General features: G+C 47.3%; 1 protein-coding gene across 2 annotated transcripts in view; it reads left to right on the top strand.

The window, feature by feature from the left end:
• Positions 1 to 18,703, top strand: part of Qsox1 (quiescin sulfhydryl oxidase 1) — a 41,682-nt gene extending 22,979 nt beyond the window's left edge. Inside the window, exons 6-13 of one of the 2 annotated variants that reach the window (XM_017797310.2) lie at positions 2,684 to 2,829; positions 4,659 to 4,793; positions 7,669 to 7,798; positions 11,551 to 11,673; positions 12,514 to 12,661; positions 14,964 to 15,143; positions 16,974 to 17,311; positions 18,027 to 18,703. In XM_017797310.2, coding sequence (XP_017652799.1) covers positions 2,684 to 2,829; positions 4,659 to 4,793; positions 7,669 to 7,798; positions 11,551 to 11,673; positions 12,514 to 12,661; positions 14,964 to 15,143; positions 16,974 to 17,311; positions 18,027 to 18,035 — 1,209 coding nt within the window. In that variant the 3' untranslated portion in view covers positions 18,036 to 18,703. Of the gene's footprint in view, positions 1 to 2,683; positions 2,830 to 4,658; positions 4,794 to 7,668; positions 7,799 to 11,550; positions 11,674 to 12,513; positions 12,662 to 14,963; positions 15,144 to 16,973 lie in introns of both variants that reach the window. The other variant, XM_008829737.3, reaches the window with a different exon arrangement.
• The last annotated feature ends 9,239 nt before the right edge of the window (positions 18,704 to 27,942 follow it).

The following is a 27,942-nucleotide window of genomic DNA, read 5'->3' on the forward strand; positions in this document are numbered from 1 at the left end:
GGGAGGGAGGGAGGGAGGGACAGTGCACACATTGTGCATTTATTAGGCATTGCCTGACCTCTGGTGGGGTACATGGGAAGTGTAGAGCAGGACCTTTCTTTAAAAGCTTTGTATCTGTTCTCTTTGAAACTGAAAGAAACACATCCTGTTTGTTTTTCTAGAACTAGATTACCAACACATTGCCTCTAATCCCCACAAACTGAGATGATGGAATAGCATGTCTAGACTCACACAGCTAGTAACGTAGAACAGAGCTATCTAACTCAAAACCCATGTTGTTTCTTCTCTACCCTGACTGCACAGAATTGGAGTAAAAAATGGGGGAAGCAGGAACATGAGAAATGATCCAGTCCCTCATAAGGAAATTGGTTCCCTGACCAGTATTGCAGACTGCATTTCCACTCCATCATTTCATGGACTTTCTTTCTTTGGTCAAGTTGCCCAACTTTTTCTGAGCCTTATTTCCTAGCTATTGAGTAGAAGTAGTTATGTTTCTTCATATTATTGCTGGAAAAGCCCACTCACGTAGTAAGTGCTTTATAAAGATCCACCTCCTTACCCAGTTTAAAGAACTGTGTCACTGACTCATGGACTTATCCATAGATGCCTTGGAGGCTTTTCTCAGATACAAGATGGGTGTGCCAGTGTGCTTGTTACATGTCCAAAGGCGGTGTTGGGAGATGAGACCTGAGAAGGGTAAAGTTAAACACTGCTGTGGATGCACAGTTTCCTGCTGACAGTCATCCAGCATCATTGGTGGCACTCTGGGGCCTTTCAGGTCATTAGAGAAAACAGAGAATAGAGAGACTGTGCCAGCAGCTTTCCTAGAATGCCTGCCCCTCTGGGGACCCTCCCCATGCCTTGGGTTAGGCCTGTTACACAGATGATTGATAAATGCTTATTAGACTCTCTTCCCTTGTCTCACAAGAACAGCTGTGTGTGCTGGAGACATGATTCACTTTAACCTTGGTCTGTCAGTGACAGAATAGGAAAGTTTTGTTTGGTTTTTTGTTTTGTTTTGTTTTTTGAGATAGGGTTTCACATAATCCAGGCTGGCCTCCAACTCACCATGTAGCTAAGACTGGCCTTGAACTCATGATTTTTTTGCCTCCACCTCCCAAGTGCTGGGATTATAAGTGTGTGCCACCATACCAGACTGAGTTTTACAATTAATTTTTTTTTCTTGTATGTGATGTATGTATGTAGTGTGTATGTATGTATGTGTGTGTGTGCATGTGCACATGTGAGCACATGCATGCCATGGTGCCTCTGTGGAGGTCAGAGGACAACCGCAGATGTCAGTCCTCTTGCCTTCCACTTTATTTGAGGCAAGGTCTTGTTCACTGCTGTCTATGTCAGACTGGCTGGCCTTCAAGATTCTGGAGAGTCTTAGCCTCTGCCTCCCATTTCACCATAGGCATACCAAGGTCACAGATATGTGAAGTGCATCTGGCTTCTACTTAGGTTCTAGGGATTCCAACTCTAGTCCTTACATTTATGCAGCAAGTACTTTATCCACTGAGCTATTTTCCCAGCCCAGGCTTTATATTTATAGTGAATACTTATATATCTACCATGTGCTGGTCATTATTACAAGCATTTTAATAAATTTTACCACTGCAATCCTCATAACAGCCCTCTGAGATTTATATTTGTTATTATTATCATCGTTATTATTTTTCAAGTAAGGAAATTGAGTCAAGGAGAGGTTTGGGCCTGTGGTATAAGTTGTCACATGATGCCGGGTGTGGTGGCACACACCTTTGATCCCAGCACTTGGGAGGCAGAGGCAGGTGAATCTGTGAGTTCAAGGCCAGTCTGGTCTACATAGTGAGTTCCAGGCAGCTGGGACTCTAGGGAGACCAGGCCAGCAGCAGCAGCAGTCCGTTAACAGGATCACTGGACTCTGCCAGGATGGCTTTCCTGTTGTACTGAACCTGCTGACCAAAGCTGTCTTCCAGACTCTTGGACACTGCCTGGGGGAATCCGCAGCTGGGACAGGCCAGCTCTGCTGTGCTTGATTGTGATTAATACATGTTAGACGAGCCATGCTTTTTAAGGCTCAGGCCAGTTGGCTTTCTCCTGGACATCCCTTCCTCTCACAGGAAGCTTATTTTTCTTTCTCCCCTCATCTTTTGTGCAATTTGTCTGATTTCAAGACTTCTTTTGTTAGGAGTCTTTCTTTAAAAAAAGGCTTTACATGCTGGCAGCCATACTATAATGGCCTAACAGAAGTTGCTATTTCAGTGTTATTTTTAAGATTAAATGTGGCAATCCAATACACAATATAGCACATAATGTCAGTACTATTTTCCCTTATTTCTCCCTAAAAATAAAATCATCATGTCTGATGAGTAATTTGGTCTATAATATAGATAGAAAACTTTATAAATGTAAGAGTAAAAATAAAACTACATTTTACTGTGCCTTCTATGCATTGCCTTTACTAGAAAGGATATATTCAGTTGATACTACTCTAGAATGCACAAAGTATGTGGTCTGCAGGGTTCCAAGGCCCTTTGTCTCAGGTGGTATTTGGCAGCTGTAATATGTGGGTTGGAGGAACTTGGTGGTGTGGAGTCTTAGAACACAGTTGCCACCTGGTGCCTACTCAGCCCCAGGCCAGTACTCAGGCTTCCTCCACACACTGGGTCAGCTCCTCCACATTCTTTTGTCTTTGCAGGTAACTCTGGACCTGTCCCAGCACCAAGGCATAGTGGTGCGCAGGGTCTTGAACACAGAGGACGACGTGGTGAGAAAGTTTGGTGTCACTGATTTTCCATCTTGCTACCTGCTATTTCGGAATGGCTCTGTCTCCCGAGTCCCTGTGTGAGTGAGGTATCCCCCCATCTCCTCCCTTCCTGTGCTCATCCTTCCTGCCTAGAGAGGTCACAGTCATGGCAGACAGGTTCTTTCTCCCTGAAGATTCTTCTGAGAACTGAAGGAGCATCTCAGTAGGAGAAGCAGATGTCTCTGTGTGGGGCAAGGCCTCCAGCCCTGCAGCTCAGGGTTCATGCCTCAGCCTTGAATGCTTCTAAACCATCCACACTCAGCCCTGGCCCTGTTCCTCATCCTCCTCTGTCCACATACAAACTCATTGGAAGGCTGTAGGTCTGGCAAGAACTCAAACATGCCTGACCTCCCCTCCCTTTGGTTTTCTAATTGCAGAAAAGTTCATTAGGAGCCAGACAATAGCCTGTTCCAAAATGTCGAGAGAAAACAATTGAACTAGGCTTAGCCGTGCTGTCAGGCTCCTGCTGCTGAATAGGCCATTAAATGGTGCCAGATGGTGCCTTGGTACCCTCCCTGGGCAGATGATTGATGTCAGCCTGGACCTGCAGGCAGAAACTAGGAGGGGCTAGGGAGAGCAAGGCTATCATAGGTACCCTATGAGCTGCTCCTCAAGGCCACTAGTATCACCCTGCACTGAGGCTAGGCAAGGCAGTCACTTGCCTTTGCCTTAGCCCAGATTGCCAGGTGCCCCTGGGCCAGGCCTGTCAGACTCTGTAAGCATAATAGCCACAAGGGGACTGGGAGGGCTAGATCCTGGGCAAGCCCTAAAATACCAGGCCTGGAGGGGAGAAGAGGCATTGTTTTCTCACTTGGAGTTGGTGGAGGAGAAAATTGTTTGTGATGATGCCACTCCTGAACCATCTGCTCATCGATAGACATTGAACCAGGATGGCAGAACGGGCAAGCAGTGCTCCCATGGGATATCCTGTCACTGATGGTGGGCTTGGCCAGCCCCTTGTGAGGAAGAGAGTTTGTACTCAGAAATATTTTCTGCCTTTGAGACTCCTTATCCAGATAGAGAAATCAGAAAAATTTGATAAAACCTGGTTTCTGTTGTTGATGTTATTATTTTTAAAATCACATATCAAGCTGGATGTGGTGATATACACCTTTAATCCCAGCACTCTGGAGGCAGAGACAGGCAGATTTCTGTGAGATCAAGGCCAGTCTGGTCTACACAGTGAGTTCTAGGCCAGCTGGGGCGACGGAGAGATCCTGACTCAAAACAAAACAAAATTACTTATCAAACTCCTTTGATTTCCTTGGGGAATCATGATACCTTGTGATATACTAAAGCAAGCTTGTGGGTGGGTGGTCTTGAGGATAGTCACCTTTTGGTCTATAGGGAAGACAGTCAAACTCAGCCATTGCAGTCCATGGGCAGAAGTTGGGGTTGGTGTTTTTATTTTTGTCTTTGTGGTACTGTGGACCCAACCCAGGACTTACATAAGCAAGGTAAGGGCTGTGGCATTGAACTGCATCTGCAGTTCTCCATGGCAGAATGAATACTGTTCCCAGAGGGGCACCTACCCTCCCATGTGCTCTGCCTCAGCCTGTTTAGATCATGGCCCTGCCTGGAGCCAGAGGGCAAGTTGAGTATTCTCAGGCCTACCTGCTTTTCTAGATAGGGGTTCTATATCAGGTTAATGTCAAAGAGGGTTTCCACAGCATGTGGGTGAATGGAAAGGTTAAAGTGAGGCATAGGAATCTTGATTTTTGGCTTCACTAAAGGCAAGATGAAACCAAGTTTAGATATTTCTTTCTATGCCTTCCTTTCAGATGAGCCACTTTGATTCCTTTCCTGACATTGGTCAGCGCTGGGATTTATCTTTTATTCTTACTGCTTTCCCTTGCTTTCTTTCCAGGCTGGTAGAATCTAGGCCTTTCTATACAGCCTACCTGCAGAGGCTGTCTGGACTTACCAGGGAAGCACCCCCAACCACAGCTGCACCAGCCACAGCTGATAAGATAGCACCCACAGTATGGAAGTTTGCAGACCGGTAAGGGCACCAAGTTCTCATACATCCTCACCTCTTTGATATATCTCCACCACTCCTCTGATCACAGGCCACATCCCTTTTACCCACACTGTCTTGTTCATTCCTTTTCCTGTCATGGGTATAGCCTACATCTGCCCCTCCATGGCTGATCTGGGTTTGTTTTTGCTTGTTTGTTTTTGTCTTTGTGGTACTAGGAACCCAGCTGAAGCCTTGCATAAGCTAGGCAGGAGCTATGCCATTGAACTGCATCTCTAGTTCTTGATAGCAGAATGGATGCTGTTCTCTAAAGAGCCCACCTGCCCTTCTAGGTGCTTTGCCTCTCTAGACTGTGGCCCTTGCCTAGAGCTAGAGGGCAAGTTGAGTAAGACCCAGCTAAATAGTGGGCCATTGTAGGAGGGGTCCTGACTGCCAGCCATGCTCAAGAGGATCTTGCTGAGTGGGAGTACCACAGTTAACTGGTAGCCTGTCCTTCGTCTGTGCCAGGGCTTCAGTGCTGAATGTGGGATCTACTAGATAGCATGATACATTAGCCTTCATATAGAAGGAATGCTGTCTAGTACCCACTTTGCATAAGCTTAACTTTACTCAAGAACAAGTAGAAGCCAGGCATGGTGGCAGGTGGCACACACTTGTAATTCCAGCATTTGGGAGGCCAAGTCAGCAGGATAGGGAAGTCCAGGCCAGTTTAAGCTAAATGGAGGGGGCAGGCAGAACCAAGAGAGACCAGAAGAGGGCATTGGATCCCCTGAAACTGGAGTTGTTTGCCACCATAGTGTGTTGTGAATCAAGCTCCAGTCCTCTACAAGAGCATCCAGTGCCCTTGCCCACTGAGCCACCTCTCCAGCACCTCCCTCTTTTTAAAATTTTTATATATTTATTTATTTATTTATTTTTACATATAAGCTCTTTTTTTGGCTTTTCGAAACAAGGTCTTCCTGTAGCCCCAGCTGGCCTGGAACTTGCCATGTAGCCCATGCCAGCCTTAATCTCACAAAGATCTGTCTGCCTCCTGAGTGCTGGGTTTAAAGGTATGTGCCACTGTTCCCAGCCTTACATATCAGCTCTTAAAAACAAATTGCTGTCGGCCACCCTAGTTCCCCAGCTTTGGTGGATAGCTAAACCTTTGATCTTTCACTTTTGCTGAGGGCCAGCTTTTTCAGACCTTGTGTATGTGCACTGTCAGTTTGTTTTTCTGTCCCTAGAAGTTTCATAGAACAGAATGAAGCTCAATACCATTGTGTGAGGGTAAAGCATAGGTAGTCACTACACTAAACTTAGTGGTTGCCTTTGTTAACTCAATAGGAGAGGTGCAGTCCCTGCTCCCAGACTGGAGTTACCCAGCTTCATTTGAATGTGTCAGGTGTCACTACTTTTCCAGACAGTGCTTGTCTTTATGTGCAATTGTGTGAATTGTGTGAGAAATCTGCTTTTTGTGTGAAGCTCCTTGGCTTTGCTTTTATAGTAAACATCCTGTTGTTATGCAGGGAAATGGAGCTATAGACCTCTTGGCATTGGTACCCAGCTACATACTGAGCAAAGATGCCTGACTAGGTAGCTCAGTGCTGACTCAAAAATGGAGCCTCCAATTCAGGGATGCACAGAGAACTGAGGACATGAGTTCAAATCCCCAGTACCCATATAAAAGCCAGATATGGGGTACCCATGATGGTGTATCTGTAACGAGGTATGGAGACAGGTAGATCTCAGGGACTCACTAGCCAGCAGGCCTACCTGAAAACAGTGAGCTCTGGGTTCAGTGATTAGCCTGTCTCAAAAAATAAGGTGGAGAAGCCACTGAGGAAGACATTTCAATGCCAACCTCTGGTCTCCAGAGGCATCTACACAGGTAAGAATACCCTCACACAAGTACATACGCAACACACACACACACACACATGACAATGATCATTTTTTATCAATCAACCTTCCTTACATCTCATCCAATCATGAAGCCACTTCCTGAGGGGAGGTAAACTGAGGCTGGAGGAAACCACAGTGAGGACTTTTCCTGAGGGTGAAGCATAAGTAGTTACCACTCAACCTTGGTGATTGGTTTATTTGAGTCTATACCTTTAGGAGGTAGAGTGATTGGTTGACTTTACAGGTGAGGTAGCTGAATCCCAGAGAAATAGAAGTTGCCTAAGCTTACAGAACTAGCTCACTATTGTGCTGAAGCCAGAACCCCTACTCTCAGGAGGCAGGAGTAGAAAGGTAGCCAGCAATCAAGCTGTTCCCAGAAGAACTTAAGCCAATCCCATGGAAGCATGGTGGACTTGGGAAGGCACAGCTGGCTGGGGAGGTATGAGACCTGAGGCCTGGCAGCTGTGTGCACATCAGCCCTGAAAGAAATAGTTTTCTTCTCCTATCCCTTCACCACCCAGCCCCTAGACTTGGTGGGTAGCTTAACTCTTGGCTTTTTACTTTCACAGAGGGCCACCTTTTCCAGAGCCTTATGTGTGTGCACTGCTGATCTGTCTGTCTGTCTCTAAGAGTCTTTGCTCAGAACAGAATAAAGCTCAACCTTCCACTAATGGCTAGCTGAGTGCGTTACAGAAGAGACTGGCTCTGGGCCTGGAGAGGAGAAGGTCTTACTCCCTATCAGGAATTTCTGAGAGGTTTACATCTGTGTTTTTATTTAGTCCTCTTAGAAACCTACCTTTGAGCAGTATATTATTCCTACTATAAAGATGAGGAATTGAGGCCCAGAGAGGGTAAGTTACTTACCCAAGGCACTCAGCAAATTGCTAGCAGAGCCAAGTGCTAGCATGTGAGACTATGACATCAGCAACTCCTTCCTCTTCACTCCCTTCACTCCTCCCCAGCCCTTGCTCTGTGGTTAATGCCCCCTTTTCTTCTGCTTCCTCTTGACCTTCAGCTCCAAGATCTACATGGCGGACCTGGAATCTGCATTACACTACATCCTACGGGTAGAAGTGGGCAAGTTCTCAGTCCTGGAGGGGCAGCGTCTGGTGGCCCTGAAAAAGTTTGTAGCAATATTGGCCAAGGTGAGCAGGGCCACAGCTTCCTTTGTCTCTGTAGTTCCGTATGTGATCAGTGTGCATACCCAGAAGTCACACACACAGCAGCCTCTTCCTTGAGGAACTCAGGGCCTGACTAGACACCTGGGTCCACAGCTATCCAGGTCCCACATAGACGGCTACCCTCTTCTTACCCCCACATGCCACACCAGGTCCACACTGCCAGAAACCTCCCCACCTCATGTCAGGTGAGGCAGGGAGAAGGACACAGGGCCAGATATCCAAAACCTGGGAATATGCCCAGCCATTCAGTGACTGTTACTCTGCCTGAGTTCTCCACCTCACTCAAGCCCTGGACTATAGCTTCTCACTCCCTGCCATGGTCATTGGGAAAACAACCCCAGAGCCACTAACAGTGAAGAAGAGTGCTTTCTGAACTGCCATCTTTCCTCCCAATCTGACCCAGACCCCTGGTCCTAGCCCTGTACCTTGATCCCTGGTGGCTTCTTGGGAAGGTGTCTGCTCTCAGAACAAAGTTCCTGGTTGTTGAGGGCCTGGTGTGGCAAACATTTAGTTCCCTTACCTGCTTTGTAAAGTAGTATCCCCCCACCATGTTAGGGTCCCAAGCGCTGAAGTAATGCCTTATGGCTCCCAGCAGGACCAGACCCAGGACCCAAGGTCATGCCATAGCCTGGGCTCTTGCTCTGCCACATCCCTCCTCTGAGAGGGCACTGAGTGGCTTTTCCCTCACCTCCCTACTCTGGTTCCTGATCCACTGCCAGTACTGCTCTGCTTTGCTGAGTCAGATGCTGGAGCCACCGACTCAGCCTCCCTCAGTCTCAGCTGATCTAAGCCCATCCTTCTCAACAAGAACCTTCTGCATCTGTCTCTCCCTACTTCACCCATTCCCCACACTCTGGGCCTTTTTGGCTTGGTGGCACATAGAGAAGACCCTGTAAGGAATATTGAAGCAAGGTAGAATGAGCCATTCTTAAGATAGAGATTTTGTCTCTGAGGCCAACAGCCTGCATCCCACAATGCTGGAGCCTGGGGCAGATCCTTTTGAGCACTCAGGAAAAAAGGCCAAAGCAACCCCATTCACTGTTTTCCTGCCGGCCAAAGTGAAGGAGAGTCCCATTGTGTTCCCCCAGCCCTGCAGACCTAAATGAGAGGGGCACCCCAGCCCAGGCCAGTCTATTCCAAAGGAGTCTTCTTAAAGTAGTAGTTTCTTCTATGCTGCTTGCATCTCCTTTCAGCTGGTATTTAGTTTGGTCCCCAGTAAGGCTGTGTGCAGCCATTATGAGGGGCAAGACAAAGTACCCAAGTTAGGTAGAGGCCTGAACTATCTATGGGACCCTCAGCAAGCACAGGAGATGAGTATGGGAGGAAGGAGCCCTCCCACCAGAAGTCAGGGCCCTCAGAGAAGACAGCAGCCTTGGAGTAGAGGATTGAGGGAAACCAGGGATGTGGATGCCCCATGGTGGGACCAGAGGGACTGAAACAAGTGTAGAGGCCCTGTTTGACTTTTGCTTGAATATCTCCTTGACAAACGTGGTGTTCTGGCTCTACCTTGCTGAGGCATCTTCTCTCCTGAAGAGTAATCAGAGCTGCCCCTTGCCTGTAGGAAAGTCTACAGCTGGCAGACTCTGTACAGTGTACCATCTATTTGCTTATTTGTAGTTCTTACACTCTGTAGGTATGCTTATCATTTTATAGATGAGAAAATGATAGCCTAGAGAGGTAAAGCACTTACCCAGGGCAAGATTCACACCCACAGCTCATCTAACCTCTGTTCCTACTTATCAAACACTGGCATTCAAGGGCTAGGAAATCTTGAAGGAAAGAGTGCTCAACTGTGGTGCCCCTCCCTCTGTCCACCTACTTTGTTGCAGGTGGAGCAGGTATCAGAACTGGCCACTGGGTGGCATGTGATCACCAACGTTTCCCTGCCCTCTGCAGTCCAGAGCCCTTTAATTCATTTTTCCTTCTGACACATGCATGGCCTTAGAAGGCGCAAGGAAGGTGCCAAGTCAGGATAGCAGGCAGAGGTCTGTAAGAAATGCTGACTTTCAGCTGTAAATCTGTATGTGGGCCCCAGAGCCTACAGGAGCTAGCCAGAAGGAAGCATTCTGAAGTGCACATCTTTCTAGCCATTTCTTAGCCTGGAGGAAGATGTCCAGCCCCTGAGGTTTGGTAAGAATGTTTAATGGCTTTGAAAGGACTGGATCTGGTAGCAGGCTTTTCTGTTTAGCTATCATTCTTATCTCCAGGATCCTTCTCAATGTTTTTTTCTTTTCTTTTTCTGCAGGTTTCTCAGGATCTTTGCCCTTTTCTGCCTACCTCTTTGGTTTTTTTACTACCCGCTCTGCTGCTGCCATTCCTCTTTTCCCCCAACCCCCACCCCATGTGCACTTAGACATGTACACATGTGCTCACATGCACACATACCCTCTTCCCTTGAGTCCTTGTGGTTTTAAAGTGCTGATACTAATCAAATTTGAGTTGACTTATTGTCAAAGTAGCTTTTCATGTTCCTCTGAGACCCTTGGGAGTGACTATCAGGATTTGGATCTTGGCCCTAAGCCCCAGGCTGTCCTGTCCCCATTGGCAGCCCATAGAATACGAATGAAGGTCTTTTGCCAGCCTAGCTTTCTCCTTGGTTTGGTTTGGTTCTTGTCTTTTCAAAGTAAAGAACTGAGCCAAGAAACACGAACTTAAGCAGCTTATTTAACAAAGCAAAGAGGAAAGTTCACCCTAGAGAGCTCAGAGCAGGCGATCCTGAACAGGAAGGCAGAGGGAGTAGAAACCCATTAGGTTCTGCATTGTGGACTTCTAAGTTTGATGGGGTGGTTTTTTTTATTTTTTTAATTTTTATTTTATGTGTATGAGTGTATTGCCTGCATGTATGTAAGTGTACCCATGTCATGCAATGCCCCGGAGGTCAGAAGAGGGCTTCGGATTCCCCTGGAACTGGAGTTAGGGACAGTTTGTAGCAGCCATGTGGGCGCTGGGAATCGAACCTGGGTCCTCTGCAAGAGTAGTCAGTGCTCTTAACCACTGAGCCATCTCTCTAGCCCTTTGGTGTTTTTTTTTGTTGTTTTTTTTTTTTAATGATTCTTCCCTCTTGTGGTGTCCTTCTCTCGGGCACTATCTTCCTTTCATCCCACACCACTGAGAATGGGTCAAGATGTCCCTGCAGTTTTTTCTTCTTTATCAGGATATTTGCTGATTGGCATGTATTAGTCATTGAGAAAGTACTTTGGTACCCCTTTTTCTGAAAAACCCAACTGAAGCTTCAAGGATGTTGGGGTGTAAAAGAGCCAATCTAGCCGTTAGGAAACACAGCTGCCAAGATACAGCTGCTATTTCCTTGATTACCTGGGCTTACCATCTGAGCCCAGTTGGTCAATCCGTTGCTCCATAGGAAGACCACCTGAGGAGAAGATATGTGGCCGGTATACCTGGTAGTCTTAGGAAGTGACACAGTGTTCAGGCCTTCCTCCACATGGTGGTATGTAGTTGGGGACAGCATTATAGCCTGAGCAATGAGGGAAAAGACCTTCAGGGCCCAGCCCCACTCAGAGTCTCTTCCTTTTCTCACTCCAGAACAAAGATATAATGAACTTATGTGTACCTTAGGAAGAATACTTTCCTGTTGGTTTTGAACATTCTAGTAACTACGTTGGCCCACTTCTACATAGTCTCCCACTCTTTACAAGACTGTGAAACTCTGTAGAATGGCTTTTTACTCTCCATTTTCCACTTGTTCCTACCCATAGTACTTCCCTGGCCAGCCTTTGGTCCAAAATTTCCTGCATTCTACAAATGACTGGCTTAAGAGACAGCAGAGAAGGAAAATTCCCTACAGTTTCTTCAAAGCTGCCCTGGACAGCAGGAAGGAGGTGAGTCTAGAAGGCAGGTAAAAATCTTACCAGTGTCCTTGAAATTCGTTGGACTGGAAGGACTTAACACTGTAACCTCTGACATTCTTCATCCACTAATAATAAGCTGCTTTTGTTAAGTTTTATGAGCATATCTCATTTAATCCTCATACCATAGTGGAAAGTAGATATTATTCCACTTAGCAGATAAAGAAACCACATTTAAGAAGCAACTTGTTTAGTCTAAGATCCTATAGTGCTTATAAGTGGTTGGGACTAAAAGCAGCAAAACATAAGGCATCAGAGCCCTTCTTTTGTTTTGTTTTGAAATAAGGTTTCACTTTGCAACCCAGGCTGCTGTGCTGGCCTTAACCTCACTGCAGTCCTCCTGCTTCAGCTTCCCAAGTATGAAGGCTATAAGGATGAGCCACCATACCTAACTAAGACAGCAGAGTTCTTAACCACAACTCTTGGCAGCTTCCTCAGCCTGGCACACAGCAGGCTCTTATTCCTACTGCTATGTTCAGAAGCAGGCCCAGTTATCAGACATGAAAAACTATAAATTTATAAGATGTCAAGGCTTTCAGGGACATCAGTGAGTAATACCCCTGTTTCAGAGATTGGGGGGGGGCAGTTAAAGTCTAGAATAAGGATGTAACTTGGTCTGTGTCGTGGATTTTCAGATCTGCTAATCCTTTGATGGCTGGAGCTGGTAGAAGTGCCTCCTCTGAGGTGCTAGAACAAGAGGGAGACCTCCTTTGCTAGATGTTGTATGCTCCTGGAAGCTTTTCCTGTTCCCTCCCTTCCAACCCTCTTTTGTCTCTGTTTGTACACTCACATTCACATGTGTCCTTCCTTTAGGACTCTGTTCTTCCTGAGAGGGTAAATTGGATTGGCTGCCAGGGTAGTGAGCCACATTTCCGGGGTTTTCCCTGTTCCCTGTGGGTCCTCTTCCACTTCCTGACTGTGCAGGCAAGTCAGCATAGTGAAAACCACCCGCAAGAACTAGGTAAGTTCGTTGCTTGCTCACTCTACCATGTCTCAGACTCTGCCTTGTTCTGCCTTCCACACAGACAGGTACAGGATGGCTTACTGCTACCCACATTTAGTGGATGGGTCAGAGACACATACAACAAACTGGGGCTCAGGCAACAGACACTGATTGTCATAATTCTGGAAGCTGAAGTCCAAGATCAAGGTGTGCCAGGGAGGTTTCTCCTGAGGCCCCTCTCTATAGCTTCCTGTGTCTTTATTCAGTCATCCTTTGTCCTGGCTGTGTCCGAATTTACCATTCCTATGAGCACACCAACCATACTAGACCAGAACCTACCCTAATGGCTTTTGCCTTGATTATTTCCAAATAATGCCACATTCTGAGGTTCTGGGGGTTAGGACCTCAGTATATGAACTTTTAAGGAACACAATTCAGCCTATATGACAGAGAACTGGTAGGTACAGAGAACAAATCTGGTGCTTGTAGCACCAAAAGAATGGCGTGGCTAGGCCATGGGAGTGGGAGAGGCGAGGCTGAAATGGGAGGCAGGCAGAAGAGGTAAGCATGACCTTTGGTGCCTTGCTAAGGGAAAGGGTATTGATCTTCGGATGACATTCTGAGAAATCACTGGAGAGCTTCACAGGGGACGGCCACAGATATGGATGTTGCTGGGTAGAAGGTGGGCCATAGTGGGTCAAGGGGAGGTGACACACCCAGTTGGGAAGCTATGGAAATCATTTAGGAGTGATAGGCTGACCTTAGTTGCCAGTGTGCTGAAGGAAAAAGTGGCCAGATTCTGGGATGTTTTGGAGGCAGAGCTGATAGGGCTTGATGGATTGGGGAGTGTTTGCAGAACCGAGGACAGGGTGGTGTCCAAGGTTGGTAGATAATGATACTGTGTGCTGAACAATATGAAGGATCCAAGAGGGAGGGCAGAATCAGTGCTGATTAGACCTCCAAGCTGAGATGTGCACAGTGGAGCCCAGGGTTCAAGAGAGGGTAGAGATCAACTTTATAGCTATTAGTATATAGCTGACAGTTAAAGCCGTAGGACTGGGTGAGCTTCCCAGTGGGAAGGTAAAGAAGAGTGCCAGGAACTGGGCCCAGGGGCCCTGCAATGTCTAGACTGTTGCTAGGAAGAGGAGCCATCAAAAGAAGCCTGAAAGGGGGTAGCTATCAGATTTTCAAGAGGGCCCTAAAACTAAAGTGCTTCAGAGAGGAAAGACCAGCTGTGTACATAGTGCTGGAGGTTCTCAAGATGAGGACACTCTTGACAAGAGCTATTTTGTGGTGATCATGGCCTGGTTGTATTAGGCTATGGTGAGACTAGGATACAAGATGCTGGAATTAATGGGCAGAAGCAAGATAGAGTGGATTAGAGAAGGAATTTTGTTGTTCTAATTGTTTTGCCAGTTGGAATGTTTTCCTATTAGGGGGAAACTGATGGCCTAGCAAGAAAGAAAATGTCTGCAGGAATACAATTCTGGAGGAGGTGAGAAGTGGGAGAGGGAGGTGGCAATTGCACCTGGAGTAGGTACAGGAGAAATGGAGCTGAGGAGGCCCAGAAGGTAAAGGACAGTGCTGTGGGCACTGATGTTACACAACAGAAAGGGGGTGCTGAGGTCCTGGTGGATGGAGGTAGGAGGTTGCCTTCTGAAGGAAGGAGAGTTTAGAAGCCACCAACAGCAAGCCCTGGGGGAAAGGCATAGACGGGTGAGGGTGGGGTATACCTTCAGGAGAAGCTTGGCTTCAGTTAGAGCAAGAGTGTGAGAGTCAACAGAGCCTTGCTGGTGCCAGCCCATTCGGGAGGGAACAGAGTAAAAAGAGTGAGGTGACATGGGGATAAATGAGAAGATATGGAGGTCAGAGCAGGATGGACTTCTGAGAGTGCCCAAAGGAGTCAAGGCTTGCTGGAAAGCAAGTTGAACAGGAGCCCTGAAGCAGATAGGTGGAGGAGGAACATGGGGACTAGGGTCGGTGCTCTGGCCCCTGCCCACTCTCTAGCCATGTCACATAAAGCCTCCATGTCCCTCTGAAGAATGTAACAGAGAGGGCCTGAGTGGATGGTGGAGAAGGGAAACTGAGATTTAGGAGCTTTGGAGGAGATAGGGTCACCTCTGGAATGACCCCTGGAAGGGGAGAAGTAGGCAAGGGAATACTAGGCCCCTGGTTACATAGGCGGAAATGTGAGACATTGTGCAGGGGTGTTCACAGCAGAGGAGGAGGACAGGGCAGTCTGTGGAAGGAACAATGATGGAGCTGGCAGACGCTGGCAACGTGAAGGCTGTCTGTGCACAGTGTTTCCTTTCCCCTACAGCCAGTGGACAGGAGGTTCTCCAAGCCATCCGGAATTATGTTCGGTTCTTCTTTGGCTGCCGAGACTGTGCTGGCCACTTTGAGCAGATGGCTGCTGCCTCCATGCACCGAGTGAGGAGCCCAAATGATGCAGTTCTCTGGCTCTGGACTAGCCACAACAGAGTTAATGCTCGCCTCTCAGGTAAGGAAGTTTTACTTCCAAGGCTGATGGGGTATTGGACCAGAGATGGGACGTACTCACTGTCTTCTCAATGAAACCCTGTGCTGCTCAGCTCTTAGAACCCTTTCACGTGTCTGTCAGCCCTATTACCCAGTGCCAGTGTCATTAGATCCACTTTCTAGAGGAAACTCAGGTGGTAATACCGTAAGATCCTGGTCTTCCAGTCCCAGTACTCTTTCCTCTGCACCAGGACCCTTCTGTCTTGCTTGTAGTCTCCTCTGCCTCCCCTGCTCTGCATTTTGACTATTGGGACCTTTCTCAAGTTAACAGGGAAGAGAAAGCAGGTGTTTTCCACCTCCAGAGAAAGGTCTCATCAGAGAGTAGACTGGAGAAGAGACACCAGGGACTGGTTCCTAGAAGGGGCAGTTGTCTTCTGAGTTGCCCTCACATCATTTTCTTTTCAATGCACATGGGGGCATAGTGGGTCCTACACACAGAGCCTGATAGGGGAGCCATCTTTGGAGAGGAGGCTGCATGTCCAAGGAGCAAGGAGTGCCTCCCAGACAGCCCTCGCTGGGGAAGAGCAGGTTAAAGCAGCTGGATGGAGCAACTAGTGCTATGGGCCCCAGGCTTCTACTTGGTCCCCTCTCCTGGGGTTTCCTAGTGGCTTTTGAAAAGAAGACATGTGTCTTCTCTGCCAGCTTCTACCCTCTACCTTACCCTTGGCTTGAAACGCTGCATTTCCTCTAGCCCCATGACCTCAGCAAACTCCAAACTGCCACTGAAGGCTCAGGAGCCTGCCTTTCCTTGGGAACCAGAAGCAAGACAGTTCCCCATATTCTAGTGGGGTCTTTCAGATCCAACTAACAGCAGGTACCTGACTGCTTGCTAAATCCTTGCAATTGACTTGACTACAAATGACTGTTGTATGTTTGTATTATCTCTGTTACTACAGCTGCTGCTTCCTAGTTATCAACAGCTTTTCTCACTTATTAAAACTTTCAGCAGTGCTTCCTACAGGATGGATGTACTGATTAGCATTCCCTGTGCAACAACACAGCCTGGGGTTCTAGCAGCGCTGCTGCCAGGACTGTCAAGTGTTCCAGGCTTCTCCAAGTCCCCCTACCCAGCCCATCCTACCATGCCTACCTGAAGACTATAGTTGCCCCAGTGAAAATAAAGTAGCTTTGCTATATAAACTATGGAAATTTTCAGGAAAAAACTAAAGCAAAACATACTAGCAGACCAACCAAAGATCATTTAGGATAATACACGATCATTCTGAAGGTACCTTTTCCAATATCTGGTCCAGGATATAAACTGGCAGTAAAGTTACCAAGGGAGACAGTGGGCCTGATCACCACTGGGAAGATACTAGAGATGCAGAGTTCTAAGGTGTGTGAGTAGGAACCCTCCTCCTGTATAGAGGCACCACTGGTTGAGCTCACACTATGGGCCAGGCACTGGACTGGTTTGTTTGGGGGTTGCTTGGGTTTTTGTTTGTTCGTTTTGGTGGTACTAGGGACTGAACCTAACATTCTTCCACTGAGCTATAGTCCTAAAACCTTTTTTTCTTTCTTTTTATTTTGAGACAGAGTCTCACTAAGTTGCCCAGACTGGCCTTGAACTTGAAATCTTTCTTCCTTAGTCTCCTGAATAGCAGGAATTGTAGACCTGTACCACCAGACCTGGCTGAGTGATAGATTTTACGTGCATTTTCATCTCCCATCCTTTTGAAGGCTTGGTGAGCCTTTTCTGCAGACCAAAAAGCTGATATTCTGAACAAAAGAAGTCTGAGGTTCAAGGCAGGCCATAGTGTTACAACCAGACTATGTGTGCTTCCCTCCCCAGGTGCCCCGAGTGAGGACCCCCAGTTCCCCAAGGTGCAGTGGCCACCTCGTGAGCTGTGTTCTACCTGCCACAATGAACTTAGGGGGGTGCCTGTGTGGGACCTCGGTGCCATCCTCGGTTTCCTCAAGGGCCACTTCTCCCCAACAAACATCATCCTAGGCTTTCCTGCAGCTGGACCAGCCCCCCAGAAGGGTACACGGAGTTTGACAGCCACCTCAGAGCTGGAGATGGATGTCCTAGAATTGGCGACCAGAAGTTCAGTGCTAGGTCATGAGGAGACTGATTCTGCAGAGTCTCCTGGAACCATTGTCCTAGATGTTCCGACTAAGAAGCCTGAGGCAAGTGGCCCCACAGAACTGTACACAGGCCTCAGGATGAGTGGAGCTGCACCAGGGCAGGGGCCTCCTGAGCACATGGAAGAGCTTCAGGGGGATAAACTGGAGCAGCACCAGGGCCAGCAATACTTGAGCAAGCGAGACACTGGGGCTATATTGCTGGCTGAGGTGAACCACCTCCAAGGCCCTTTAGAACTGAGGCGAGGGGGCCGAAGCCCCAAGCAGCTGGCTAGCATACCTGAAGGGGATCCAGAGGCCCAAGCTGTATGGGGCCAAGGCCAGTGGCTACAGGTGCTAGGAGGAGGCTTTTCCCACTTGGATATCAGCCTCTGTGTGGGACTCTATTCCCTGTCCTTCATGGGCTTACTGGCCATGTATACCTACTTCTGGACCAGGCTGAGGGCTCAGAAGGGCCATACTGCTTACCCTGCATCCTGAACTGTCCATGGAGAGGGCAGGAAAGGAAGCTGGCATCCATAGGGCTGGACCTTGCCCTGGCCTCTTCTTTACTCCTTGTCCCATATCTAGCCTAGGAGGATGGAAAGTCCGGGAAAATCAGTTGCTCCACTGAACCCCTTGGGTTTGCTGTGAAGGATTCCATAGACAAAAGACAAAAATGGTCCCAATCTCATCTGATTAGCATGGGGTGCAGCAGCCTCAGGCAGGGGGTTCAGGGAGGCTCAGGCCCTAGCTTCAGCACCAAATTCCTGTTTTTCAGCTTATGTGAAGTCCTGCTCTATTCTCACTGAAGCCTCAATGTTTCCTGATTAGTCTTGGCCTTACATTGAGGGAAACAAGCCCAGAGTTCACAAGGTTTCTCATCGAGAGGAGAGGAATACTGGATACTCCTGGGCTGGATAGGCTGGAGTGGATCTCCTCATTGCATTCTGAGGCTCTATCTACTCCTCTCCCTTCACGACATGAAGAAAAGGATCACTTCTGACCTCTCTGGGCTACCCAGTCTCCAGCTCCCCAGACCTGAATGGGGTTTGGCTTTAGTGGTGGATCTGGAATGTTCAAGAAATCATTCTGGTCTCTCACATTCAGACTAGGTTTCTTCTGCAGGAGTGTAGGTTTGGATTGGTGTAGACTTGCCAGGCTGGGTGGGTAACAGCTACTGGGCTGTGGACTGTGGTGTTTACTCATGGGCCTGATTGAGATGGGGACAGGTGACGCCAGGATCTGTAGTGCCTTAGTTCTGGGCTGGCTATGAGAGAGAGAGAGAGAATGAGAGGATGGGCTCTTTCCTTCTCTGAGCTGGGGCTCTTGTCTTTTATTTGGTTTCCAAAATCAATGCTAACGGTTGGATGTGGAGGGTGCTGGGTTGAGGACAGCAAGGGGAGTGTTTCTCTCTCTCTCTCTCTCTCTCTCTCTCTCTCTCTCTCTCTCTCTCTCCCTCCCTCCCTCCCTCCCTCCCTCCCTCTCTCCAGGTTCCTCTAGGTTCCTCTGCCAGTGGGTAGACATTGAAAGGGTCTGGGGAGAACAGTGCATGATTCTTACTTTATCCCCACTGCTGTGAGGGGTGTAGAATAAATTATTTTTGTTAAATCAGCATGATGTGTTTGACTTGATTCTGTGTTTAACTTGATCCTCAGAGTTCTGTTGTCCAGGTCTAAACAGAATGTGCAGCATCCAGCCTCACCCAAGGTCCAGTCAGCATAGTCCTGGGCACTGGAGAAGGTGCTTGCCCCACTGCCAACAAGGTACTCTGTGCCCTAGCCCCTGAGTTTCCAGATAACACTGGGAACAGGCCTTAGTGATTCTACTTCCTACTTTCTGTCCTTCCTGAGAACTCCTGCCTGGGTGTTAGAGGAGCCTGTCTGCACCTGCCCCTTTTAGCTCTTCCTCCAGGACTGAAAGGCTTGTTGCCCAGCTGGCCCGGGCTGGCTGCCTGGCCAGGAGGCGTAGGCCAAGATTAGAGTTTGCTCCTAATCCAGCCTGCTGGGTTTTACAGGGATTAGAGCAGCTGATAATGAACCTCATTAAAGGGGAGCAGGAGCTTCAATCCGATTTGGGGTTTTCTCTGACATCTTCACTCAGCTCAGATGGCCTCAGCACTTGGTACAGTAGGTGGAATGCCAAGGACACACCCTGTGTTGGGGCAGCTGGGATGGGGGAGGGTGCGGCAGGCAGGGCATTTGACCTCTTTAGCTGCCTGGCTCCTGGGGTTGCTGCCCTCTCTGCTTGAGCCCCACCCCCACCTTCCTGGGCTGCCTCTGCTGGACCTTGGTTGGGGATCTGAAAGGCTGGCAGACCAGCACATGATCAAGCAGGGTGAAAAGGTTTCTAGGGACCAGTGCCTATGGATGCCACTAGTCCAAGACCACTGAATTTCCTTACCAAATGCCCACCACCACCTGACATCTTACAGAATGTTAAGTAAAGAGAATTTCAGTCCTCCAGTCACCAATTTTCCAAAAGCATACATAGGTATTTAGGATTGGAAATGCTGTTGTAGGCTGTTCCACAGTGTTTACCCAAAGGACTGAGATAGGAGGAAGTTCCGTACTTGAGATACTTGCTGGGTATGGGCTTCCCTCCACGCAGTGAATCCCTTTGCCCTGTCCCTTCTGATTGATAGGCAGGGTGGGTCTCCCGCCCCACTGCCTTTTACCTTGATTTCCCCAGGGCTCATGTCCAGGGCTTGGATAAGCCAGCCTGCCCACCAGCTGGTTCCCCTCCCCCACCCATGCTGCCATCCTGAGACTGGAGCTTGCTGTGTCTTGCAAGCCTTTCTAGGCTGCTTCTCTGTCCCTTCAGAAGCTCACTGGCAGGAGAGGGTCCTTAGGGGAGACCTGTAAAGCAAGGACTCCTTTTTTCTGGGTTGCCTGAGGATTTAGGATTTCCTCAAAGAAGTGACTGCCAAGCTGGAATTTGAAAAATGAAATGTCAGCAAGGAAAATGGGAAAACAGACAGACAGAATAGAAAGCACATGTCCAGTGCAGTAAAGAAAAACAATGAATATAAAAGAAGTATAAGCAGAGAAACCACAGTTTAAGTATTTCTTGTGCTGTGCTAGGATATAGTCAGGGGGTACCAGACAGACATAGTCCCTGCTGTTACAGAGCTTACATTCAAGAGGAAGGCTGGTAACAACTGAGGGGGAACATCTAGTTGTGACTAACGTATTCTGAAGGAAAAGACTCCAACAGGGAGAGTATCAGAAGGCTTCTCCAAGCCAGGAGGTGGAGAGTAGAAGCTGAGGCTAGAGAGGCCCATGTGTAGGACCATAGGAACCAAAGTCCAAGCGACTGCTGCAGTCAGCATTCTTGAAGAAAGGTGCCTACCTTTGACCAGGCTTCTCCCTCATAGCCTTGGTATAGGGTATAGGAGCCCAGATGCAGTCCATCTGGGAGGGTACAGCCCTAAATCTGGGCTGGGTAGGGGAGTCAAGTTCAGTCTTAAAGAGAATAGATCTGAGTATTATGCCTGGGTTTGAGTCCAACTTCCACCATTTTCCAGCTATGTGACATTGGGCAATTTAATTTGCTTCTTGAAGACCCCTTTTCCTTTGGTGTCCACCTAACTTACAGACTATTGTGTCATACTGAGTATATTAGTTACTTTTCTACACCATGACCAAAAGTGACTTAGGGAACAAAGGTTTATTTTGGCTTAGGATTCGGGGAAGAGTTCATAATGGTGGGGGAGACATGGCAGCTGCAGCAGGAAGCTGAGCGCTCACATCTTCCACCACAAATACAAGCAGAGAGAAAGTTCCAGGTGGGGTGAGGTGTGAACTTTGTAAGACAGCTCCAGTGACATGCTTCCTTCAGCAAGGCCATTCCTCCTAAAGGTTCCATAACCTCCCCCAAACAACACCACCAATTGGTGAAAAAGTGTTCAAATATTTGAACCTATTTGGGATCTTTCTCACTCAAATTACCACACTTAGTAAACAATAATTGCTTAATGGTAGCAGCCCACTGTTCATGTCAGTCTCCTGTCTTGCCACACAAACTCAAGGGGCCCTATTGTGCTTAAAGGGGGTGCCATTTACACAAGATAATCTGTGAAAGTGTCCCTAGAGCTGTACCTCCAGGTGACAGCTCTTGAGTCACTCCAACAGGTGTTCAGGGCCCACCTGAGGTGTTGAATGGAAATGGTGTCTCTTCAGCCTTGTCTGTCACAGTAATGCTGGAGATCTTCATAAAGTGGGCTCCAAAAATGTCTTGGATTTTTTAAAAAGAAATATTTATACTGGGGCTGAGGGGAGAGCTCAATCAGTAAAGTACCTGCTGTGCAAGCACCGAGGACCTTAGTTCAAATCCCCTGTATCCACATAAAAAGCCAGGCACATGGTGGCACACATCTGTAACACCAGCACTGGGGCGATGGATCAGGCAGATCCCTGGAGTTCATTGGCCAGCACAATGGCCAATAGTTCATTGGCTAGCTGAATCGATGAGTTCCAGGTCCAGGGAGAGATGCTGGCTCAAAGAATAAGGTGAAGAAGCAATCAAGAAATCACCTGATGTCAACCTTTGGCCTCCACATGCATTCACACACACACACACACACGCACACACACACACACACACACACACATGCACACACACACACACCCATATAAATACCACTTACCACATACACAAATGTTTATATATTAAATTATCAATTTTAATATTTTTGCTCATTTAAATCTCATTTAATCCTCCAATGACAAGTGGAACAAATGAACAAAGTGAACAAATAGAGATTTAAGAAGATTAACAAATATCCTGTGCCCTTTACCACCACCAGAATAAGTATATTTGCCTCAGTTCTCACAAGTGGCAATTTAGGGACCCAGAACCAAAACCCAATCCATCCCCCAGCTCTGGGGGCCATGACTTCTCTGCCTTCTTACACACACTGTTCTAGCTTATGTTCCATTCTATTTAAAGCAGCGACAGAATTGACTCAGATATGTGGTGGTGTTGGGACTACACATGCTGCCAGCCCTGCTTCCCTCAAATAGTGGTATTTTACCATTTTGATTTTCCAAGTTGTAAATCTGGTGATTGACACCCCTGTATAGACCATATGTGATCATTTCTGAGGTATGTGCCATGTGATAATGGCAGGCATGGAAACACCCTCCAAGAAAGCTTCCTTCTCTAGAGCTCTTGCTCTGTTCCCTGCAGGAGTTAGAAATGCCCTGTCTCAGGCCTATGGAGGGATAGGAGAGGATGGGAAAGGGGCCCTTGCTTTTAGTCAATGCTTGTTAAAGGGTCACTAGGCAGCTGGTTATGACCTTCGGTAGACCATTTACTTCTGGGTCTCAGCTTCCTCATTATTAAAATAAGGCCTCAGGGGCTGGAGAGATGGCTCAGTGGTTAAGAACACTGACTGTTTGTACAGAGGACCCACATGGCAGCTACAAACTGTCCTTAACTCCAGTTCCAGGGGAATCTGAAGCCCTCTTCTGACCACTGCAGCATTGTATGACATGGGCGCACTCACATACATGCAGGCAATACACTTACACACATAAAATAAAAATAATAAAAAATATTTTTTAAAAATTAAAATAAGGCCTCAATGTTGGGCATGGTGGTGCACACCTTTAATCCCAGTGCTTGGGAGCCAGAGGCAGGAAGATCTCTGTTCAAGGCCAGACTGGTCTGCATAGTGAGCTTTAGGCTAGCTGAGGCTACAGGGAGATCCTGTCTCAAAAAGACCAAAAATAAATAAGGCCTCAGCCATAGCTTGCTGGTCCTGCGTGAGGTCCTTGTGTCTCTTCCTGTGCCTCTAGTGATTCGTTGCTAGCCCAATTGGGAGTGGAGGTGAGGGATTGTCCCTGCAGGTCCTCTGTATTAGTTGCTTTTCTCATCATTGAGACAAAATACCTCACAGAAACAAGGGAGGAAACATTTGACTCATAATTTCAGTCCATCATGGTGGCATTCACCATGGTGGTATCCTTAGTGGTTGGAGCATGTGATGGAGGAGGCTCTTCACATTTTAGCAGATCAGGAAGCAGAAAGCTCAGGCTGGAAGCAGGTCCAACATTGAAATGAAAGCCCCTAGTGGTCTATGTCTGCCAGCTAGGCCCTACAGTCCAAAATAGTGCCACCATCTGGGGTTCATGTATACAAACATAAAGACTGTGAGGACATTTCACATTCAAACCACAATACCCTCCTTCCAAGGAAAGGAGTCCTAACTGAAGGAAACTACAGCCCAGGTGATTTGTATCTTGATGGAACACCAGAACAGCTGGCAAAGGGGAGCCCTTACACCAGCCCCCCAGACTCAGGCAGGATCTCCACGAGCCTCCTTTACAGTAATTCTGGAGCTACCAGACTGGGCCTTCTTGGTGTGGCTTCCCTGGCATCTTGCTCCTGGTTCATACCTCCCATTGCTCTGCAAAACTCTTCTGATGGAAGCTGCAGAAGCAGCAGGTAGGATTTCCACCCCTTGAAGAACCAAGCTAAATCCTGAGGAACAATCTAACATGCGCACTGGCTACTTTGTGCTTACTTTGATGTCCCCATACCAGGGCGCAGCCTGGCTTTGGGGCAGCCAACCTTGCCTAACCTACTTCTTTTCCCCTTCTCTGCTACCTTGGTAGGGGTGGGGGGATGCATTTATTTATGCCCAAGAGCGGATACACATCCGTATTCCCCCGTCTTCTGGGCCTCAGCCCTTCTGACTAGTCCCAGCATTGTAGTCCTCTTAGAGAAGGCCAAGCCCTTGGGGTTCCAGCCATTAGAGGAAGCCTGCTCTTAAAGCTTTCCCTTCTCTCTGGAGGAACACATTGGAGAATAGGCCAGCTGATAACTGTGTGATGGCTGCAAGGAGAGTTTCGGGGAACTGCAGGTGGCTGGGGTCCAGCCCCTTCACTCTAGGTTTCACTGTCTCCCAAGCCAGGAGGTACCAGGCATGGGTCACAGACAGGAGAATTTGGAAGTCATGCGGCATGGGTGGGTATATAGAGGGCAGGCCACCAGGCTTTTAGGGAGAGTTGAGGGAGACTGGAACATCTACATAGACATGGTTATCTGGAGAAACCCACCTACTGTGATGTGATATCCAGGTGCTTTGTTGTCCATCTCTCGAAGAGAGCAAAGGACCTTTCCCTAGGGCTGCCAGCCTCTTCCAGGGGATAGTAAGCCTTGGGGTGCTGCCTGCTAACCTTCCTAGCTCACCAGGTCACTGCTGTGGCATGACTAGCTTCTTACGAGTCTTTCAAGAAGCCTTCATCCAGGCAGCTCATAGTTGAAAGAGACTGAAAAATTCATCCAGCTTCAATCTGTTTCCAATGTCTCCATCAGGTTCCCAGCAATCTCAAAGGTTCTGATGCCCACAGAGTTTTGCCTTGAGGAGGGAGGAATTGCTCATCCAGTGATGTCCAGTATATTATTTTGGAGTCAAATTTAGCTAAGACTGTGTTTTCATACCAAACACCAGAATACATCTTAGTGTAACAACAACAAAAAAAGGTAAAATAATTGTACATGTCACTGTTTTGGCTTTTTAAAAAATATTTTATTATTTTTATTTTATGTGTATGAGTGTATTGCCTGCATGTATGTGAGTGCACCCATGTCATGCAATGCCGTGGAGGTCAGAAGAAGGCTTCAGATTCCCCTGGAACTGGAGTTAAGGACAGTTTGTAGCTGCCATGTGGGTTCTAGGAATCAAACCCAGGTCCTCTGCAAGAGCAGTCAGTGCTCTTAACCGCTGAGCCATCTCTCCAGCCCCCTGTTTTAGCTTTTAAAAACTGACTGGGCATGGTGGCACACACCTTTAATCCCAGTACTCAGGTAGTAGAGGCAGGCTGTGGGTTCAAGGCCAGCCTCCTCTACAGAGTGAGTTCCAGGCCAGCTGGGGCTACAGGGACACCCTGTCTCAAAAAGACCAAAAAAATTTATTTTTAATTGACAAATACAAACAAAGCCAGATATAGTGGCCCTTACCAGTAATCCTAGCACACAGAGGCCAGAAGCAGGAGTATCACAAACTCAAGGCCAGCCTAAGACCCTGACTTAAAAAGCCAAAATGGGCTGCAGAGATAGATCAGCAGTTAATGCAAACTGCTCCTGCAGGGAACTGGAGTTAGGATCCCTGCAGCCAAGTCAAGGGGCTCACAGCCATCTGTAACTCCACTACAGGAGATCTGGCATCCTCTTATGACCTGCACGTCTGTGCGCATATCCCCACACAGACACACAGCACCCATATACATAATTAAAAATAATTTCTTTTGGTGTTTTTGAGAGAGGGTCTCCCTGTAGCCCCAGCTGGCCTGGAACTCACTAAGTAGACCAGGCTGGCCTCAAACTCACAGAGATCTGCCGGTCTCTGCCTCCCAAGTGCTGGGATTAAAGGTGGAAAAAAGCCAAAACAACAGCAAACCCAAACCCTATTAAAAATGTGCCTGTTGGGACTAAGAAGACAGTTCAGTCAGTAAAGTACATGAGGACCTGAGTTCAGATCTCCAGAGCCCACTTAAAAAGCTAGAATCAGCACCCATCTTTAATCACAGTGCTGGAGAGGTGGAGACAGATGAATCCCTGAAGCTCATTGGCCAGCCTGCCTAGCTGAACTCAAGGTTCATTGAGAAACTCTGTCAAAAAATAAGGAGGAGAGTGATTAAGGAAGACACCTGAAATCAACCTCTGGCCACCACACACATGTATCTGCACACATAAGTGCACATACCCACACAAACATGTACTTATTCACAAAAATTATACAAGTTGATAGAGTAATGTGATCTTCTGATACATGTATATATTACATAAGATTTAAATCAGGTCAAATATATTTACTCAAGCATCATTTCTGCTGAAACCTTTCAAAGTTTACTTTAAAATTGGCATCTTTACATTTCCCAGGCTAAATCTACCTTGTCAAACACTCTTGAAGAGTAATACCAAATTTCCTAACAATTTTAGAAGCTTGCTGTAATATAACCTTCACTGTAAAACTCAATAAATCGTTTTCATTTTTTGATCTGTCAAAAAAAAACAAACAAACAAAGTTTACTTTAAAAAAACAAAAACAAAAACTCTGACCCGCAGGCTTCTCTCTCTGGGGTAAGTTGATTGGTGCCTCTGTGCCTTGACTCCCCCAGCCTCACTCACCCTCCCACCTCCCCCCCTGGCCTCTCCTCCTAGCCTGGGTGCTTTCCCATTCCTTGTCTTGGTGCCCCAGACACCTCAGGAACCACCACTGCTTCCTGATCCTGTGCATCCAGAGCAACTCAGTTCCTTCTCAGGTCCCCAGGGTGCTCTGGGCCTGGCCCCACCCTCACCTCCCTCTGCCTCCCTGGGTCTGCACAACCACCAGCCTCTTTCCTGGATGCCCGGCTCCGAACTTCCCTCTTCCTGGTCCTTTGCATCCAGACCAACCCAGCTCCTCAGTGCAGTCCCCAGGGGCCCTTGGGGCTGCCTCCCACCCCCATCTTCCTTTACATCTCTGGGTGGCACAGCCACCAGCTGTCCTAGACCAGCATCTTTCTTGGGCCCAGCTCCCAGGCCAGTCCAACCCCCAGATTCCTGAGGCCAAAATCATTCCTGGAGGGATCCAGACCTTAGGAGAAAGCCTGAGAGCATCTGATCCTCATCTGACTTGGGCCTCTGTGGGAACTCCTGAAGACAAAAGCAGGCTTAAGTCTCACACAAGAATCAGAAACAACAAAAGAAATCCACATGCCAAAGTCACAAAGAAAAAGTAATAACATGAAAAACCCAAACAATATGTCCCCACCAGGCACCAATGGTCCTATAGGGGAGTTGTACAATGAGAGCGCCCCCCAGAGATAACTCAGAACAAAGAATTCAAAAGAACAATTATAAACATGATTTTAAAAAATCAATGAATTTAAAGAACATACAAAAAAAATCAAAGAACTAAAAGAAGACAGGGATTAACTTCTGACCGAATTCACAAGAGTTGGAAATATTGAAGAATATTCAGGCTGCAATGAAGAAGGAAGCAGAAACACTCAGTAAGCCAATTAGAAACGACAGGAGAAAGCCTCACCAATAAATGAATGAAATGGAAAACAGAATATCAAGACTGGTAGATAAAGTGGACAATTAGACCATTCAAGCAAAGATTATGAAAAATTCAAGAAAACATAAGAATGGAATATGTAAGAATTATGTGACACCATAAAAAGGCCAAACATAAATCATTGGCATAGAGGAAGGAGAAGGAGCTCAAGATAATGGTATGGACAAGATCTTCAACAGAATTGTAGAAGAAAATTTCCCCAAATTAAAGAAAGATGTCCATACAAATACAAAAACCGTACAGAGCATATAGAACACCAGACAGGATCAGAAAAGAAACTCTCCACAACACATCATTGTAAAAACACTAAACGCACAAAACAAAGAGACAGTACTGACAGCTGCGAAAGAGAAACAACAAGTCACATATGAAGGAAAACCCATTAGAATGACAGCTGACTTTTCAGTGCAAACTATGAAAGCCAGAAGAGCCTGGACCAAAGTATTCCCAGTTTTAAATGACCACAGATGCAAACCCAGACTACTATACCCAGCCAAAATGTCTATTATAGTTGAAGGGGAAAGAAAAATCTTCCATGACATAAATAGGCTGAAGGAATTCATGTCCACAAAACCAGCCCTTCAGAGAGTTCTGGAAGCAATACAAAGAGCTGAAGAAAGGAATG

The sequence above is a fragment of the Nannospalax galili genome, unplaced genomic scaffold, assembly GCF_000622305.1.
Source record: "Nannospalax galili isolate Female #2095 unplaced genomic scaffold, S.galili_v1.0 scaffold294, whole genome shotgun sequence".
Taxonomy (NCBI): Eukaryota; Metazoa; Chordata; class Mammalia; order Rodentia; family Spalacidae; genus Nannospalax; species Nannospalax galili.